Below are 17,164 nucleotides of genomic sequence, written 5' to 3'. Positions count from 1 at the left end.
TACTTCTAATTGTAAGAATCGTTTAAGCAACTGATGATGGTGGTCGACCCTCAAGGTTAATTGTTCTCGGCAGGATTTTAACTTTACTTCTTCCTTCGTCATCATCTTCTGTGCTGGAGAGAACTCAATGCACGCATTTTCTTATTGGAAACTCAGCCGAGGCTTTAAAAGATTGGTATAAATGACAGGAGTTTCTTTAGAATATGCTTCTTTAAGCTATTCTATTCTCATGGATCAACCCAGTTTGAATCGATAAATCAATCTAGCTCACTTGATTCATAGTAGACGTTTAATGTTGAGAATACAATTGAAGCTCCACATGGCTCTTCTTCAAGTCTCTATTATTCTTTTATACGTAGCAGGCACACTTTGGCGTGAAAATAATATAGATGGTTCAATATATTCGATAATGTATTGTGTTATTGTTATTGTGATATTGATCAGATTAGAGGAAATATTTTTTTTGTCAAATTTCACAGTTTGTTGTTGGAATTGATATAGAAAAATAATGCAATCGGAAATAAATTTGAACTAGGTTGAACTATTTGAAAGCTTTAATTTAAATTTTAAATCTTGAAAGCTATGATTTATTATTTTTATTGTTTATAAATTGATAGAATAAAAAATTTCTAATAGAAAAATAAAATTTTTACAGAAAAAAGAAATCATTTAAAATAGTTTACTGAATAATATTCCATTTTTTCAATTTGATCAATAGGAAAAAAATTATTGACTAGTTTCAGCTGTAGTTTGTATACAATAAAAGCTGAATGACAATGAAAAAATTCAGAATCAAATGTTTTTTAACTTGGTAGAGTGTGAGAATGACGTATAAAATGTCAATTTGTGAGTTGGACCGCAGCTGACAGATTTTTAAAAATGACACATAAATAATATCCATAAAAAAAGCCATCTTATTTAAATATTAATTTTATTACTAAAAAAATTATTAAATTAATAATAAATGAGTATTGATCATATGTAGACAAATTAAACTGATGAATAAATTTGGACGATATCAAAATCAAAACTAATTTGCAAAATAATAGGAGAAAAATTCTATAAATTACATTATTCATCCCTCTCGTTATTTCTATATGTAGATATTATGTGTATAAAGGGCAGAGACTACTGGCGGATTATATGCTGTACCAGGTGTAGCCCAATAATGGTTAAAAGGGGAAAAACGATTTTCCTCTCAGCGAGCTTTTATTATCGTTTTGAATTCGTTACGCTAATATTATTTAATGCTTTTTACCGTTAAAAATCAAGAGCATGTTGATAGATTTGTAGAAAAATATTTATTTTCTCTCTAATTCGAGAGCTAACTGGTCTTTGAGATGAAAATCGATACTAGAATCATCATCAAAGTGAATGATATGTGATGAAAAAAAAAGAACATGTTGAGTTAAATAAACAAAAAAAAATATTTCAACTTAATGTACTTAAACTCTCTATCAGCTTTTCACCCTGTTTCAAGGCCTACAGAAAATTGATGCATCATGCCATGTAAGTATATTCCGACACTCACATAAAGCGTGTGTACTCGCATCATATGGCTTCTATTGTTGAGGTGTTCAGGTCGCTTCACCAAGTCTGCAGGCACTCGCTCTATGTTAAATGGATTACGTGACATATCTTCTGTTATAGAAACGAAAGAGAGATGGATAAAATGAAGAAGAACCAAGTTGAAAGCTGTATAGAATATGTGTTGTAGCGCACTAACTTAATTTGATCTGTTCAGGGCGTGGCTTTCATCGAAGTGGTTAATTGATCGAGTTACATGCTTTGTCTGGAACAATAATGACTTTCTATCTACGCAACATGCACTTGGACTTTCATTACAACCGATTCAAGATTTAATTTGCAACTAAGACTAAATAAATTCCATTGACACCCCATGTCAACTTCAGTCATTTATTACTTGCCTCGCCACCATCACATGGACAATCAAAGTTTCCTCAAAGTTCATAAATGGAGATCCTTGGGGGAAATTTTGCGACCCTGCAGAATCATTTCATTAACTTGTTCTATATTGGAATTCGTGCGTGGAGTATTACGTGGAATCATGTCAGTTTGACGTTAAAAATAAATTCATTACAGAAGTTTTTTATCGTAATAAAAATTTTCTTTCATTAACTAAAGAAGGATAAAAATACATTTAATTATTTTAATTAAAAATACACTACATAATAATTCAATTCTTGGATACATTTTTAAAATAAGTCTCCAGCAATTTTTTGAATAAAATTAGGGCTGATTAATTTATGTAAATACTGGTGATTTGAAAGTTAATTGATAATGATGCTAAGGGAATTAGTACTATTAACTATTTTTTGTAACAAAAAATAATTGATTAAAAAATGGCCAACGACAGGCAAAGGATGATTAAAATCCAAAAAAATGTGCAAACGTTGTTCCACCTTCTGACGAGAAATAACTATAAAGCGATTTGAGGTTTACTTAAATAAAAGTACAAGAAATTACCTCTGAGGAGTACCGACATGAATAAACGACTCGGTCATTATCCAACGATCAAAGTAATGTGTTGAAGGGTCGCCTGGCGCGTTTCTAATTAAGGAATTAACATCGTGAATTACAGCTACGTGGTGAAATGGATTGTAGATAGCTCAAGAGAAAGTCATGATTATTACAGAACTTATCTTGTACTATATTATCTTTAATGAAATAATTTGCATAATTCTGTATCTATAAAGATAGTGTGTACACGATATTTATATGCAGATAGATGTATTTATAGTGAATAATAATTACCTACTTTCTTATCACTATATTTAAACAATTTGCGAAAAAAAAACATCTTGTAAGTATCGTTAAAAGTATTTACCCTAAATAAATGAAGTCATCTATCATGATTTTTATGCTGCCATGAGAAAAGTATTTTTTCAAATAAATTAGAAAAGTTTTGAGTAATATAGTTGTGACTAAGGTGAAAGTTGAAAATTTATTGCGAGTCTGTTACTGCAGTAAGGGTAAAATACCTTACGGGAGTTAATTCAACTACTAAATGAACCAATTTGTCCATGATATTCCGCAGCCAAGAGATAAATTTTACCTAGGAAAATTAAAAAATGAAGAAAATATATGCATCCTTTCTCAAGTTTCTTACCATTTTTTAAACTTCTTTCCCCTCCTTACACTTTTTGAACTTTATTGTCTTCATTGGATTCTCACTAAATCCTGTGGTAAACCACAGCAAAGGATCCGCCGATGTTAGCGTTTAATTAATTATTCTGCAAGCATCGTACAAGTCAAAATTAAAATTGGTTCATTAAATGAAGCTGCACGGAATTTTTCTTTCGATTTCATTAAATTACATCTCTTCATTTTATTCTTTATTTTCATGTCTGCTAATGTGTGCGGCTCATTTTTAATATTATGACCGTTATATATGTAATTACTTCGTGGTACAAAGGTCATTAAACGATTTTTAAATTTGTTGACTCAATACTAATAATTCCTGAGGATTATAGCCTTGGCAAGTATTTACTTTCGTCTTTAAAAAGTAAAGTACATTAAACCGTTTTTGATAAATACTACTAAAACAATATTTTCTTGATAAACATGATATTAATTAAAATTTTTATTTTCCAGCTGGAATATTATATAAAAATATCTTCAGCATTTGATTACAATCCTAGTATTTTTAATCCTCTGATTTATCTATTTTAAATTAAAATGTTTCCAACTGGATCCAAAGTTTCTGAATTTTTTATTTACTTTTGGTAGTTTTTAATTCCACGAAGATTATCAAGTATTTTTTTTTTCTAAAGAAAAAAAAGCATCTCATGTAATTCATTGTCCATTAAAATGCAGTAAAATCTTTGAAGTGAATAAAATATTTTATCAAGTGAATTTACATTTGCTAACAATGTTACGATACCTTTTCTCCTGAATAGTCGTGAAATGGTGACAAAAGTATATCTCGAGTTAGTAGTCTAATAAATCGTAGAACAAAAACAAGCAAAAAATGTTAATTGTGTTTTACTTAAAAGACAAAATTTTCAGATGGCTATCATGGTTGAGCGAGCGCGACAAGTTCTTTACATCTCCCAAAAGTTGTTTTAGTCGCGTAGTAAACGAACCGTGCTAAAAGAATGCCAAGTTCTACTGTGAAGGTGTCGCGACAACGGACATTATCACTACGAGCCGTGATAAAGCGCATAACAAACAGTGAATTAAAATACTAACGACTTGTTCTAGAACTTGAAATAAACGATACAGAGTGCTAATATATGTAATCTTCTCCCATTTTCTCAGTAGTGTGAATAATTATTGAGGTTTAAATTAGATATATTGCTGTATATATTAAAGAATTTAAAAGAGAAAAAAGACTGTCGAAAAATATATGAGTGTGATGACAGCAAGGTGGGATGTGTAATGGCTAGGGTCAAAATACATATGCTCTTTCCCTGATGATTATAAAGTATGCCTATTCATTTCAACACTTTAACAATTATCGAGTCATTATTCTTCTAATTTCTCCACTGATGGCTAAGTAATTTTTACTGATTTTACAAATTATTTTAAAAGTTCATAGCCCTCCCATGCTGATAACTCATTTTTCTCTTTTCATTTTCAAATGATTGGTTCAAGAAAAATTGTATCTTCACAAAAGTATTTCAGAAGAGAAGACATCTTTATTCAGTGCACCTGTCCACCATTGTTTCGAAAACACTAAAAATGATTTTGACATTAAGGGGAACATGAAAAGAAAAAATACCAACTAGATATCCATATAGGAAAACGGAATCTAGAAATGATGTAGAGACTTGAGCAGCAAAAAGCTCATGACAAAACAAAAACGATGAAGGAAATGGAGGGATGTGTGATAGGATGTGTATTATGGAGGTGAGAAATCTGAGGGCAAACTTTAGCTTGAGTCTCTGGGGGTCGTCACAGCTGAGAGACTAAGTTATGAATAAAAGAGCAAAGACGAAGAAAGAAAAAAGAATGAATGTTCGATGGGAAGAAAAGTGAAGTCTCGATTGACGATCGATCATCGATCTTGTTGGTAAAAATAGTAATCATGAGTGAACGATCAAACATATCCTGAGGCATAGAATGTGCGGCTTATGGACTAATAACAGGTACGAAAACTCACGACTTCTTCCAGTGGCTATTTGTTGAAGCTTTATTTATATTGTTGATAATAATCGAGACATCTGCATCATGATCCTGATTGAGATATTTCACTTGAGTGTATTTTATCTTCTAACAAATTATTGTGGACCTAAACAAGTGGCCAATTATCTCGTTAAGTCTACATGTTGTTTCATTTTTATTTTTTACTCCAAACATGTTAACATCAATTTGGAAGTTCAGCCAAATGATGTTGGAAATAAAAAAGTCAATTTTTGGCTACCTGTTTCTCTATACACGACATATCTTGGACCAAAATCTTTGTGTAACATCTAATAAGATAGTAGTTTTAGACTAAACCAACTACATCTATAAACATATGTAGCAGACCTATACTACACATCAAGGTCCATTCCAGCAAACCTCACGAGAACGACCTTTTTCCACGATTATACTTCTGGGACAGAAAAAAACTGCAGACACGAAAGTGGCCCGTTTACCTTTCACATCGTTATTCGATGCGCAGAGAAAAAAATGTGAGAATAAAAAAAGTCGACTAACGAAAACGTGACATCGATGATACTTGAACAGAGAACTACTACACTTCAGCTCTTTTAGTCCCTCGCGTAGTAGTACTGCTAGGAATAAGTTCAATTCTTCAGAAGAATAAGCCCTACTTAGCGACTATATAGGTGTAGAGATTGCTTTTGTTACCTAACGACATTGCTATGTATTCCAATATACTACCAACTCTTACTAAGAGTCTGCTGCGTTTTTTGCGTTTAAATGTAAAGGCTTGATGGAAAACAAAAGATAAAAAGTAGACTCTCATACAGCAAGAGTTCACTGATGTACTCAGGAACTTAACAGACGAAAATGGAATTTTTATCAATGATATTCCTTTTATTGTGTTTCAGCGTGTAACTGCAATCTTCATGCTCGCAAATGCCGCTTCAGTGTGGAGCTGTACAAATTGTCAGGACGTGTGAGTGGAGGTGTTTGTTTGCTGTGTCGACACTTCACTGCAGGAAGACATTGCCATTATTGTCGTGAAGGTTACTACAGGGATCCAACCAAACCGATTACTCATCGTAAGGCTTGCAAACGTAAGTAATCATAATCATGCTAATTTAATTTGAGATTTAATTATATAACAAGTCACATTGTGAGGAATAATTGATGTCGAAGAAAAAAGTACTGAAGAGTTGGTAGATATCTTGTTTCAGATCAACAAGTATAAACACTAGATTATGGATTTGTTGATCAAATAATATTTGATATTTTTTAATTAATTTTTTTGCTTTTAACCTAACGAAACTACTGTAAATAAATTAATTTAAAGTTTGGTAGTTGCAGACAGGTGTATAAAGTTGTTTCTTAATTTAGAAATTACAGAAATTTTGTGCTTCTGTATTTTATTCGTCAGAATAGTTCTCAATATTTCATCCTCGAAATTTCTCTTCGAATGAACACATTTGTAAATTGGTTAACCACAATGAGAATTTGGAGTATCCACGAAATGCATAGTTCGAATAACAGTTACAAATCTCTAGAATGTTTTATATATTTGAAAATTAGTTTTTGGAGATAGGGTTTCAACAGTTAAAATATATTTGCAATTAATTCGCATTTAATTGATGGATAAATTTGATTCAAAAAAAATTTTCCAGCTCATGAATTAGAGTAATTGACTTTATCATTGATAAAATATAATGATAACTAATTGATAAAATATTGGAATTTAAATAGCTGATGAATAAATTCATGATTTAGTGGATTGAGAAAAAAAAAACTTTTCCAATAAACGTACCAATGGTGATAGAAAGTCAACCAAGCAAGAAACTCTGTTATTTTCTATTCCACTAGAGTATTTCAGAATATCCTATTCTAATACCAAGATGACTATACAACCCTCTATCTAAAGTACCACTCGGCTACAGTAGTTACATTTGTCGTTACGTTTCTCTTTTAGTAAGATCAAAAAATTTCCCAGTAAAAGCCACAGTTATCTGTCTCTACCATCACCAACTTTAACAATTCAGACGCATTAGAATGTAGTTTCATTTTAACGATATTTTTATATTCTACTCTCACTTTGTGTTATGTTTCTGAAAAAATTGAAGCAAAAATTTGTTGAAAGTTGATGACTTTACTGCAAAAAACATCTCATTATATTTTTTTAAACTTTGGGTTAAGTTTCTAAAAGTAAATCCATTCTGAATAGATGAAGCTGTTGAAGAAGCCATAGTGAAAATTAGGTATCAATAAAGCTGAGCTTCCAGAGGCCAAAGAAAAAAGTAGGGATTTTTTCAATCATTATCAAGTAATTATTGATTTTCTTGTTCACGTTTCAAAACATTTCCAACCATCTTTCCCAATTACTCTCATAATCACTGTTAAAGGAAAATAATCCCTTAAAAAAACAGAAAAGAAAGGTTTTCATTGCACAAAATTTCCTTAATCAAAGATAATTAATTTTACGATGAATATTGATGAGTTAATAAAAGCTTGAGACATCGTAAAATATTTTTTAACTCCTCATTTATTTATTTTCATAATTAATTTTATAAATTATAGGATGAAGGTTGTTAATTATCAACGCTTGAAATTAATCAACAGATTCACTTGTTTGTTAATAAAAATCCAGTACTTTCATTCAAGAATATTCATGTTCATCATGTAGATATGTATCATCCTAATGAATAATCTTCTCAAACATGTTTCACAGCAAAAAAGAAAAATCCAAGATCAATCATTCGAAGTTCTTGCTACCCATATATTTCATCTCTATCATGAAGACATATAGAAATATCTAATATGAAAAATCCATCTCACATAACATGCATACCTTGCATACATATTCACAATACTCAACAATTTTTATGAAACTTCAGATGCATCATTTCATGCACGAGTATACACAATTACGCATGCAGAAGCGTGTTACCTACATACATATGAGCTGAAAACGCGTAACTTATGGGGTGCTCGAGGCGTACGTAATATTAGAAACTTCCCTTGTTTGCGTAGCACGCGTGACCGTCCCGAAACGATACTGTTTCAACCGTTCTTGCTTTCTATGTTAAGTTTAACTTTGTCTAGTGCCTCGAGCAAGGGTTGTTCTTCAAACAGAATCAGTCACAGAGTATCATCATCAGGACTATCATCATGAGTGTGTACGTTACCCTTTCAAACAAACTTTTCTATTTCAACAATAACATTACAGTGCCCTAGAACTCTTTATTTTCCCTCCAAGATCTTCTTACACTATCTTGAGCATAAATTTGTTAGAGCTATTATTAACATGATCCAATCTGAGTCTGGTGCTATCAAGGTATTGTATTGCAATTCCTTATACAAAGAGCAACTGTTCTGATCAATAGCAAACAAAAGAGTAAGTGAATCATGTTTATCAACCATTACACCAAGGATTGGAAGATTTAAAAGATTTATCTATTTATTGTTAGAGATCACTTTTGTCAAGTAAATCAAATCTGAGCAAGTAGTTTATCAATGAATTAAATACACTGATTTGAGTTTAAGCTGAACTTGAGCTTTTCAAAATTTCCGCTTGAGCTTATGTTGCTTCACTCTGTTAATACGATAACGATGGATTGAGATTCGCTGTTGTTGTGAAGTAAGTCTTGAGAGTGATAGAAAATAAAAAGTTAGGGGTCGACAGAGGTTGGTGGTAGAAATAGCTAATCCTCTAGTAAGGTGCTTGAACTCGATACACGCCAGTACAAAGCTTTCTCTTGCCTACTTCGCACACGTTAGCATATTCATTACTTGCCACTTAGTTAAGAGCTTTAAGCTGAAGACCCTAATGACTTCTTACTCACTTGTGGGATCAGCACTATTAGGTTCGCTTGAGTTTCATTCTCATATATACACAATTGATCTTTTTCTTTTCTTATAACTTCTTCTAAGTAATCTATACACTTATAAGTATTTTATATTATTTTTATTGCTCTTGCACCAATTTATCTTCCTTTTATTCGCAAAAAATAGAACGATATTTGTTCCCATAATGGAACAATAACTAATCAACAGCTATCGTTCTCAATTTTAAATGAAATGGAGAGCACATGGCAGTGATAAAAGTGAACATTTTATCACTCGGTGGAGGATTTGTTTACTCGACAGTTATTTCATTGTGAATTATTGATTTTTAGTTGATAATAGAAGTTTTAATGAACTTTTAAGGTTGAATGAGTTTGAAATAATTTCGGAAATTGAATAATAAAAATAAATGAAAAATATTAAATTCCACAAGTTTAGCAAACTCATTAAGATAATCTTTACTGCCAAATTACTTATAATGAAGATTGAAATTTGACAAAGTAATTTGCACGAGTAGAGCACATGAATGTGATGGTAATAAGAAGATGTACAATAATAAGAAGCTATAGAGATAATAATAATAAGATGCTAAAGAGGAGAATAAAAAGAATCCAAGAAGATCGGTTAGAAATCTGGTATCTCGTTACAACCGTGGACAGGATACTCGGTCGCTTTACTTCGTGCCAAGCTTTTAATTTATTCCCACCTGAAAATCAAGAATCTTTCTTTTCTTTCTGTTTCTTCTTCTCAAACCCCACGAGGTCTTTTCTCGATACCCATGCACCTGCATACAAGGTGTCCTGATTTAATTCTTCACTTGATAAATTATCACTCGTCTACTTTTTTGTTTTCTCCTCATCTACTTTACATATAATCACATTTTTTACGCATATATAAATATTTAAATATACTTGAGATTAGTACATTCATCATTAAAATTGAGTATCAGGTGGAACCTAGGAAGTTGGTTAATCAGATTACACCAATTATCGTAGAGTACGATTGCAGACAATTCTCTATGAATACTCTTGTCATATATTATGAATGAAAGCTTGGTCTCTCTACCGATTAAAATCGCTTAAGAAGCTTACAAATAGATGAGAAAAAATCGAGAATATGTTTCAAATTTCTCATATATTTTCTTAATCCCTCTTAATATTTTACAGATTAAAATTAATGATGTTTAAATAGACTTAAAAATATAGATTTTGCTTTTTTTTTTACTTACACAAAAATTTATTATATTAATTATCAGCTTGTGTTGAATATTTGGAATAAAAATTTCCTAGATGATTGATACATAAAAATAATTAGCATTAAAACATTTAATGTTTTTTAAATTATTTAAGATATTTTTAAACGATTAACTATAAGTTAGTAGGACGCCTGTGGTGACTTGGTTTCGTTATAAATTGTTGGACATGCTTGAGTCGTTATTAAAAGTCGAGACAATCACGACATACCATCGATCCAACAAAAGTCAACCTTTAAAATGCTGCAGCCTCATTATAAATATTTCAGTAGCAACGAGATTTCGAAGAAGCGAGAATCTGCTTCAATTTGTTTCGTTGGAATAAGTTTAACGAGACAGACGTAAAAAAAATTCAAATAAAAAACTGTAAATAAAAGAATTTAATGAATTAAAAATAAATAAATAAATGAAAAATAAAATAAAGAAGAAAGAAAAGAAAAGTAAAATCAACATGGTGAGATATACAGGTATCGGTCAATATATTTGTGTCAGGAGTTAAGACGAACAAGAGGAGCATACGAGAAAGAAGAAAGATAGAAAAATAATTCACAATAAGGAGTGAGTGAAGTGTGCATATATATAAGAGAATGTTGCATGAGCGGTGAATATGCTGAATTGTATATTTTCTTTCTGACTTCTAAAAGTCGGAATAAAATATATCTAAAATAGTGTCAATGTGCCACTGACCTGGCTTATCATTTTTACGATGATAAATACTTTGATATTTCTACGCCTCTATATATAATAAACACTAATGCTGTAAGTTAATAGCAATAAAAAGTTGTAATCAAAATCTTTTAATACCTAATAATTTATATATTTTATTACACCAATTAATTCATGTCGCCATTACATTTATTATTTTTAGATTTTATATTACACTTATTTTGCATTAATTCGTGAAATAAAGTTATTTTTTCTCAATCAAAATGGACGATTTTGAAAGTAGAACAATCCTTCAATTTATCCGATAAACGTTTGTATGTGGATATCTGCAGGACTGATTATAATTGCGGGAATAATTTAAGGGTGCGGCAGCATGGAGATAGAGCCCGAACTCTGTTTTACTGATGTGTAGAACACTGGAACCTGATCGGTATCCACTTGAGAGATCGAATAAACCCAGCACTTTCGAGAAAATCGATACGTACAATCATTGTGAGAAGGGAGGGTTGAAGAGAGGAAGGAAATTGAAGGATCAGATGCCTTTATACATCAAACATTTTTTTTGTAAGATCGTTCTCTTCAATTTGAAGTTTATTTTGTAAATTCGCGTCGTTCATTGAATTAAGTAAATCCAACATAAAACAAATAACTCAATTATTATTCATAATTTTTTTTAAGAAACCCTTTTTTCTTATTTTTATAGAAAATAATACTTAATTCAATTTTATTTATAATTAATAAAAATAATAATTTTTATTTTCTTTATTCCACTGTAAATCCAAAATCCCGTCACACATGTTTGAAATTCACACAAATAATGTATAACGCCAGAAATGAACTATAGTAATTTGGTAGACACTTTTTACACAGATAATAGTGTATAAAAAATTCACACACATAGTATATAGTTTGTTAATGGCGTTATACATGTAATACACATAAAAAGAATTTCACATGTGTGTGAATTATCTCAGATTTGCAGTGTGTACTCTTTTAAACTGAATCAGTGAAAGCTACTTTACATCAGTGAATATTCACTGCTTGTTAGTGATAATTCTAACACGGAATGAATCAGTCATTAGATAGATACTGGATATTAGTGAATATTCACTGATTCGCAGTAGTTTTCACTGATTTAATTTGAGAAAGTAAAAATGAAAATGACAAGATTCCTTCAGTATTAGTTATTTTATTGCATTTTATCTAAAGATTCCTGGATAAAGTTGCAAGAGATATTCAAAACAGTCACTTAAAGACAAGTGTATATTTTTCAAATATCTTTCTTTTCCTTTCAGTTATTGACGTTTATTTTGTACCGATTGCCATGAAACGGGTGCTATGTAATGTCTCTTTGGTTGAATTACACGACTGTCTCATTAACTCTCGAGACGCCGTCATTACCGAGATGTGTATAGCTACGTATTGCCGAAGAAGTCGCGCACTCCAGGCGTTTCAAACGCATGTAAACGAAGATGAGATAGCTATCGATCTCCCGCTGCTGCTCGTATATACCTTTTTTCTTTTTTAATCTTAACTACTCTGCATTTACCTATCCCTTTTTATCTATGAGATTTCAAACACGGAGAATGAATCTCTATACTTTTAATGCTTGAGTGCATGTCAAAGATTTTTTTGCATAAAAGACATTTTCGCAACAGTTTCATCGCTCGACAGTTTTATTAGCTTCCTCTTTTGCTTGTTAATTATCACATTCAACTTTACTCTTACTCTTACTAAATGATAGTTTAATGATAATTCATTATTATTAATTATCAATGGGTTCATTTCTTTTTCGTGAGATTATTTTTTTGCACTGTCTTCACTTGGTATTCTGTCTGCATTACGATCATAAGCCTCCAAGAAAATAGGTGGTAAAGATCGAAATTTATAGTGGTGGAGCTTGACAGGTGTTGGGTTTCAATTAAACATGATTGATGATGAAACATCTTTTACTTTCTATCTTTTACTAGCGATTTTTTTCGATCAAAATATACAAGATTTGTTCTTCATTTGTAGTAAGAAGCTGTATACACTGATGATAAACTATTAATTTCCACTGCCGTAATAAAAAAAATTGAAACAAATAAACAATCCGTATTTCCATTAATTTTAATCACAAAAATGCATCAATTTTCATTTTTTTAAAACACATTTTCTCTACTTCTGATTATTCATAAAATCGATAAATGAATTTTTCTTTAGGATTAAAGGTATTATTCTGGTACAATAAAAACAAATATCAGTGTATACACAAGGAATAAAAATATTTTCATTTGAGAGATTAAGTAGTTAAATGAAAAAAAATATATCAGTAACATTTTTGTTAAAACGCAATGACAGTACTTTTATTGCAAAAATACAAAAAAGTGTAAATACAACCGTCTGGCGCTTCAACAGGAAATGACATTCCACCAGGCTGCGTCCCCGTACAGGGTTAAATAACGTGACGAAAAATGAGCCTGAGGGGAAAACAAAATAACTAAAAACTCTGTTCTTTCAGTAACAAAGTCTCGTCTCTAACATGGATAGCGATTATTTGATGCGCAGATATTCAAAAATATTTTATTTATTTTTACTCAATAAAAATTCATTTTTATACTCTCTTCATTCACGTTTTATTCTATTAAATAAAATCTATTTTATTGAAATTATTAAAAACTAACGATGCACTTGGCTTCACCCGGAATCATTCAAATTTGTAATTTTTTATTAACAAAAATAAATTGTTTGTTGTCTTAAATTTTTGGCAATACTTAATAATTTATTTCTTTTAACAACACTGTAAATTCCAGTGACTTAAAATTATACACATTAAGAGTATTTAATGCTAAAGCTCTATATACAAACTATTGCATTTTGTAGATAATTTGTACACTGTAAATTTCAGTTTTCCAAAATGCATTATTTTAATGCGGATAAGTGTGTTAAATATGACGTCAGCCATTTGATTAACATTGTAGTCACTTTTAACGCAGATCTAAATGTGTAAAAAGTGACTACAATGTTAGTCAAATGGGTGACGTCATATTTAACACACTTATCCGCATTAAAATAATGCATTTTGGAAAACTGAAATTTACAGTGTACTCATTTTAGAGTGTGTTAAATTCCAAAATTTGTTTATCGAAATTAAATATTAAACTCACTTCATGCGAGTTATTTTAATATATTTTGAAAATCTTGGATTTGCAGTGAATATTGCAAAGACAGAACAAAATAAAAGTAAAAATGTATGAATGGTAAAATTAATTAATTGTAATAGAAAATAGTAGAAACAATTATTTTTAATTATTTATATTATCAAAATTATTGGAAATAAACTTATGATGAACTGTTTTTAAATTGTTAAAAAATGAAAAATAGTGATGAAGAATAAATAAATAAAAAAAAAATAGTTTGGATTAAGTTGACAAAACTAATCATCACTGAATATCGAACGACAACGTCTTATTCAGTCTGCATTATTTCTTCTTTTTCTTCAACATTTCTTTAATTTCCTTTTTTTTCGATTTCTCACAGTTCTACGTGATTTTTTCGCAGACGAGCAACACACTATATATACTTTGCGCCTGTCGTACAATATTCTGTGAGTCGCAAAAGAGAGATACAACAATTTGTCTTTCTCTTCCTACCCAGAGCGGGCGGGCAATCGAATTTACAGGATATCTGACTTGGTCTCTCCCAGCGGATTCTTGCGAACGTGATGCCAAGCAAAAAGAAAAAGTTATTGACGCGTTTACGTGGCGTGAATTCTACTGGCTAGCCATTTTGATTATTTCAACTGATGGCTCATTTCATTTTTGTAACAAAAAATTACTTTTTACAATCAATTTAATGATATTTTCTTTTTCTGTAATTAAGAAACCAATAAATACAAGAAATATCAAAGAAGAAATCAAGAAGTTTTTTTTCATAATTATCTTCGATTACAAAACTATTTAAAACGTTTTTAATTCTTTTAGCAATTAGCAAATAAAATAATGAGTTTTTAAAAAATTTATCGGCATGCCAATTAAAGGTTGAGATGATGTTCAAGCAATGTTGCCACAAAAGCCTAGAGCTATGAAATAATAGCTCGATAATCTAAGCTAGCAAAATTAATATCCAGAGTAGATTAATTTTAGCAGGTTTTTCTGCATCATGGAGAGATCAGATTCCACTTGATAAATAATTATTAACCAAGTCATTTATAAAAAAAAAAAATTCTTTTTTCCCTTTTTCTTTCAAATAAAACGGAAACTTTGATATGCAAGCAATAGTGCATTTTCCGATAAGAATTACTTGCATTGGAATTTTAATAGATTCAAATAACGAGATTTATAAACTTCAGATCTCTATTTAGCTCTCATATAATCCCAAAGGATTGGATTTCCTTTTTATCCTGCATATTTTCAGCATTTTCAACATATCCGATATTCCACCCTTAATAATTGCTCGCAGTAGCAAAGGAAAGTAGAAAATGCCGGTTGCTATCTCATCGTCGACATGCTACAGGTGGGTATCTATAGCATGCGACGAAACCAGTTTCCGTTTTCTTCTCATTCGCCCAGTATACGCTTGCCATCACGAATAAACGGATATCTTCAGAGGTCATCCGGGCAACTTGCACTCGGCAGTGTATATAAAATCATGAGATAGTTTTTGCTTGCATGTTTGGATTAAAAAAAAAAAAAAAAATCTACATACTTATATTTATGTATACCAAGAGTAAGAGAGCTTCAAGTTACAAAATATATTCTCAGAATTTCTTTAATTCAATGCAAAATATGAAAACATTAAGAGAAATTATTCATCGTTGCAACTCAAATTGAACTTGAACATGTGTTGAATAGTTGTACGGTAAATAAAATAAAAATAAAAAAAAAAAGAAAACGTGAAGACCGATTTGAATTATCTGTAGAAAGGAAACAATTTTCTGACGAGCACGTGGGGGCCGACAACTTCGGGTTATGAATGTGAATTTCTTCGTGGGGAACCGCGTCTGATTATAGGGCGTAGCGAACAAGGTGGAGAAAAGAGTAGAATGAAAAGGAACGAGCAGAGGCGAGAACGGAGAAGTTGAAAATCTTTGATGATGAAGAGAGAGATGAAAAAGGGAGAAAACTAGAGAAGAAGACACAAACTTGAAGTCGAATAGCGTGATGTGAATAAATCAAACGATGCCGAGCGTGTTTCGATTTGAAAAGTCACACACAAGTTTCTTTATCACTATTTTTATCTGTCTCTAACACACTGTTCTCTATTTTTTAATTTTATATCTATTAGTTGACAACTGCAAACGGGGATCAGTAGAAAAATCTATATGTGGTCAGACGATGCGCCAACATTTAAGAGAAAATCAATCTGTAATAAATCTTTTTTTTAATTTTATTTAATAGGTTCAATGTTTCAATTGACTTGAATTTATTTTAGGTGAATTATGTGGAATAAAATAGATGAGATAAATTGAATGTTTTTGGTGGATATTATTACTAAGGTAACAGTTAGTTGTTATTCAATTGAAGTAGTTATTGACATTCTTGAAAAAACATTTTTAATCTTATATCTGTTCTTTATACTTACTCAAGATTTTATGAAGAAAAATTCGTCGCATGCTTGGACGAACAACGTAAGATCCAATATACTCTCGACCCCGCAATAAAATTGAAGAATCTTATAGGGACTTTTCTCCTCTTCTCTATACTTACTTTCCTTAGATTTCTAAAAGCTCTCCAGAAAAATAATCTGTTTCCACATGAGTAGCTTTCATCTACTCTCATTCTTTTGTTCTTATCTTTGGATATTATTCGTCGTCCCGTACATGTGAAAGATGGTGCCCTATATAGCTACGCAATTCTGCCGATACCGAACCACGATATGTCGCATGAAAAGTGGGAAAAAATCTCTAGGGTAATATTATCCTTCAGATCACACACAGAACCCTAGCAGCTTTTATATTCCCCTTATGATATTTATTATGGTATAGAGTTGGCCATCGTGAGTTTGATTTTTTTGATATTTTTGCAACATCGATACGCCGATTTTATCCGATTCTTTTCTATAATTCTGGAAAGGAAAACTCCAAAAGGACACTGGTGTTATCGAAACAAGGCAATGCCTAGCGTTCTGTGTTGATGATATTTTTTAATGTGCATAAAATGAGGGAAAAAATGAAAACAGCTGGGATAGAACATCGTGGGATAATGGCTCAATTCGATAACCGATAAACGATAACAGACGCTGCGGTCACAAGGACCCACGGGAAATTTTCAAGCTCACATTGCAACCAGCCGTGAATTGTGGGTTTTGGCATATGCAGTG

General features: G+C 31.1%; 1 protein-coding gene across 1 annotated transcript in view; it reads left to right on the top strand.

The window, feature by feature from the left end:
• The window catches only part of LOC118068551 (netrin-1-like), a 69,501-nt gene that overhangs the window by 26,568 nt on the left and 25,769 nt on the right, over nucleotides 1-17,164 (top strand). Inside the window, exon 2 of the mRNA XM_035086028.1 lies at nucleotides 6,021-6,209. Within this exon, the coding sequence (XP_034941919.1) occupies nucleotides 6,021-6,209 (189 nt within the window). The remainder of the gene's footprint in view (nucleotides 1-6,020; nucleotides 6,210-17,164) is intronic.

This window comes from Chelonus insularis, unplaced genomic scaffold (genome assembly GCF_013357705.1).
Source record: "Chelonus insularis isolate UGA/USDA-ARS -01 unplaced genomic scaffold, ASM1335770v1 contig_3_pilon, whole genome shotgun sequence".
Classification (NCBI taxonomy): Eukaryota; Metazoa; Arthropoda; class Insecta; order Hymenoptera; family Braconidae; genus Chelonus; species Chelonus insularis.
The sequence above is the reverse complement of the archived record's forward strand: the minus strand, read 5'-3'. Positions and strand labels throughout refer to the sequence as shown.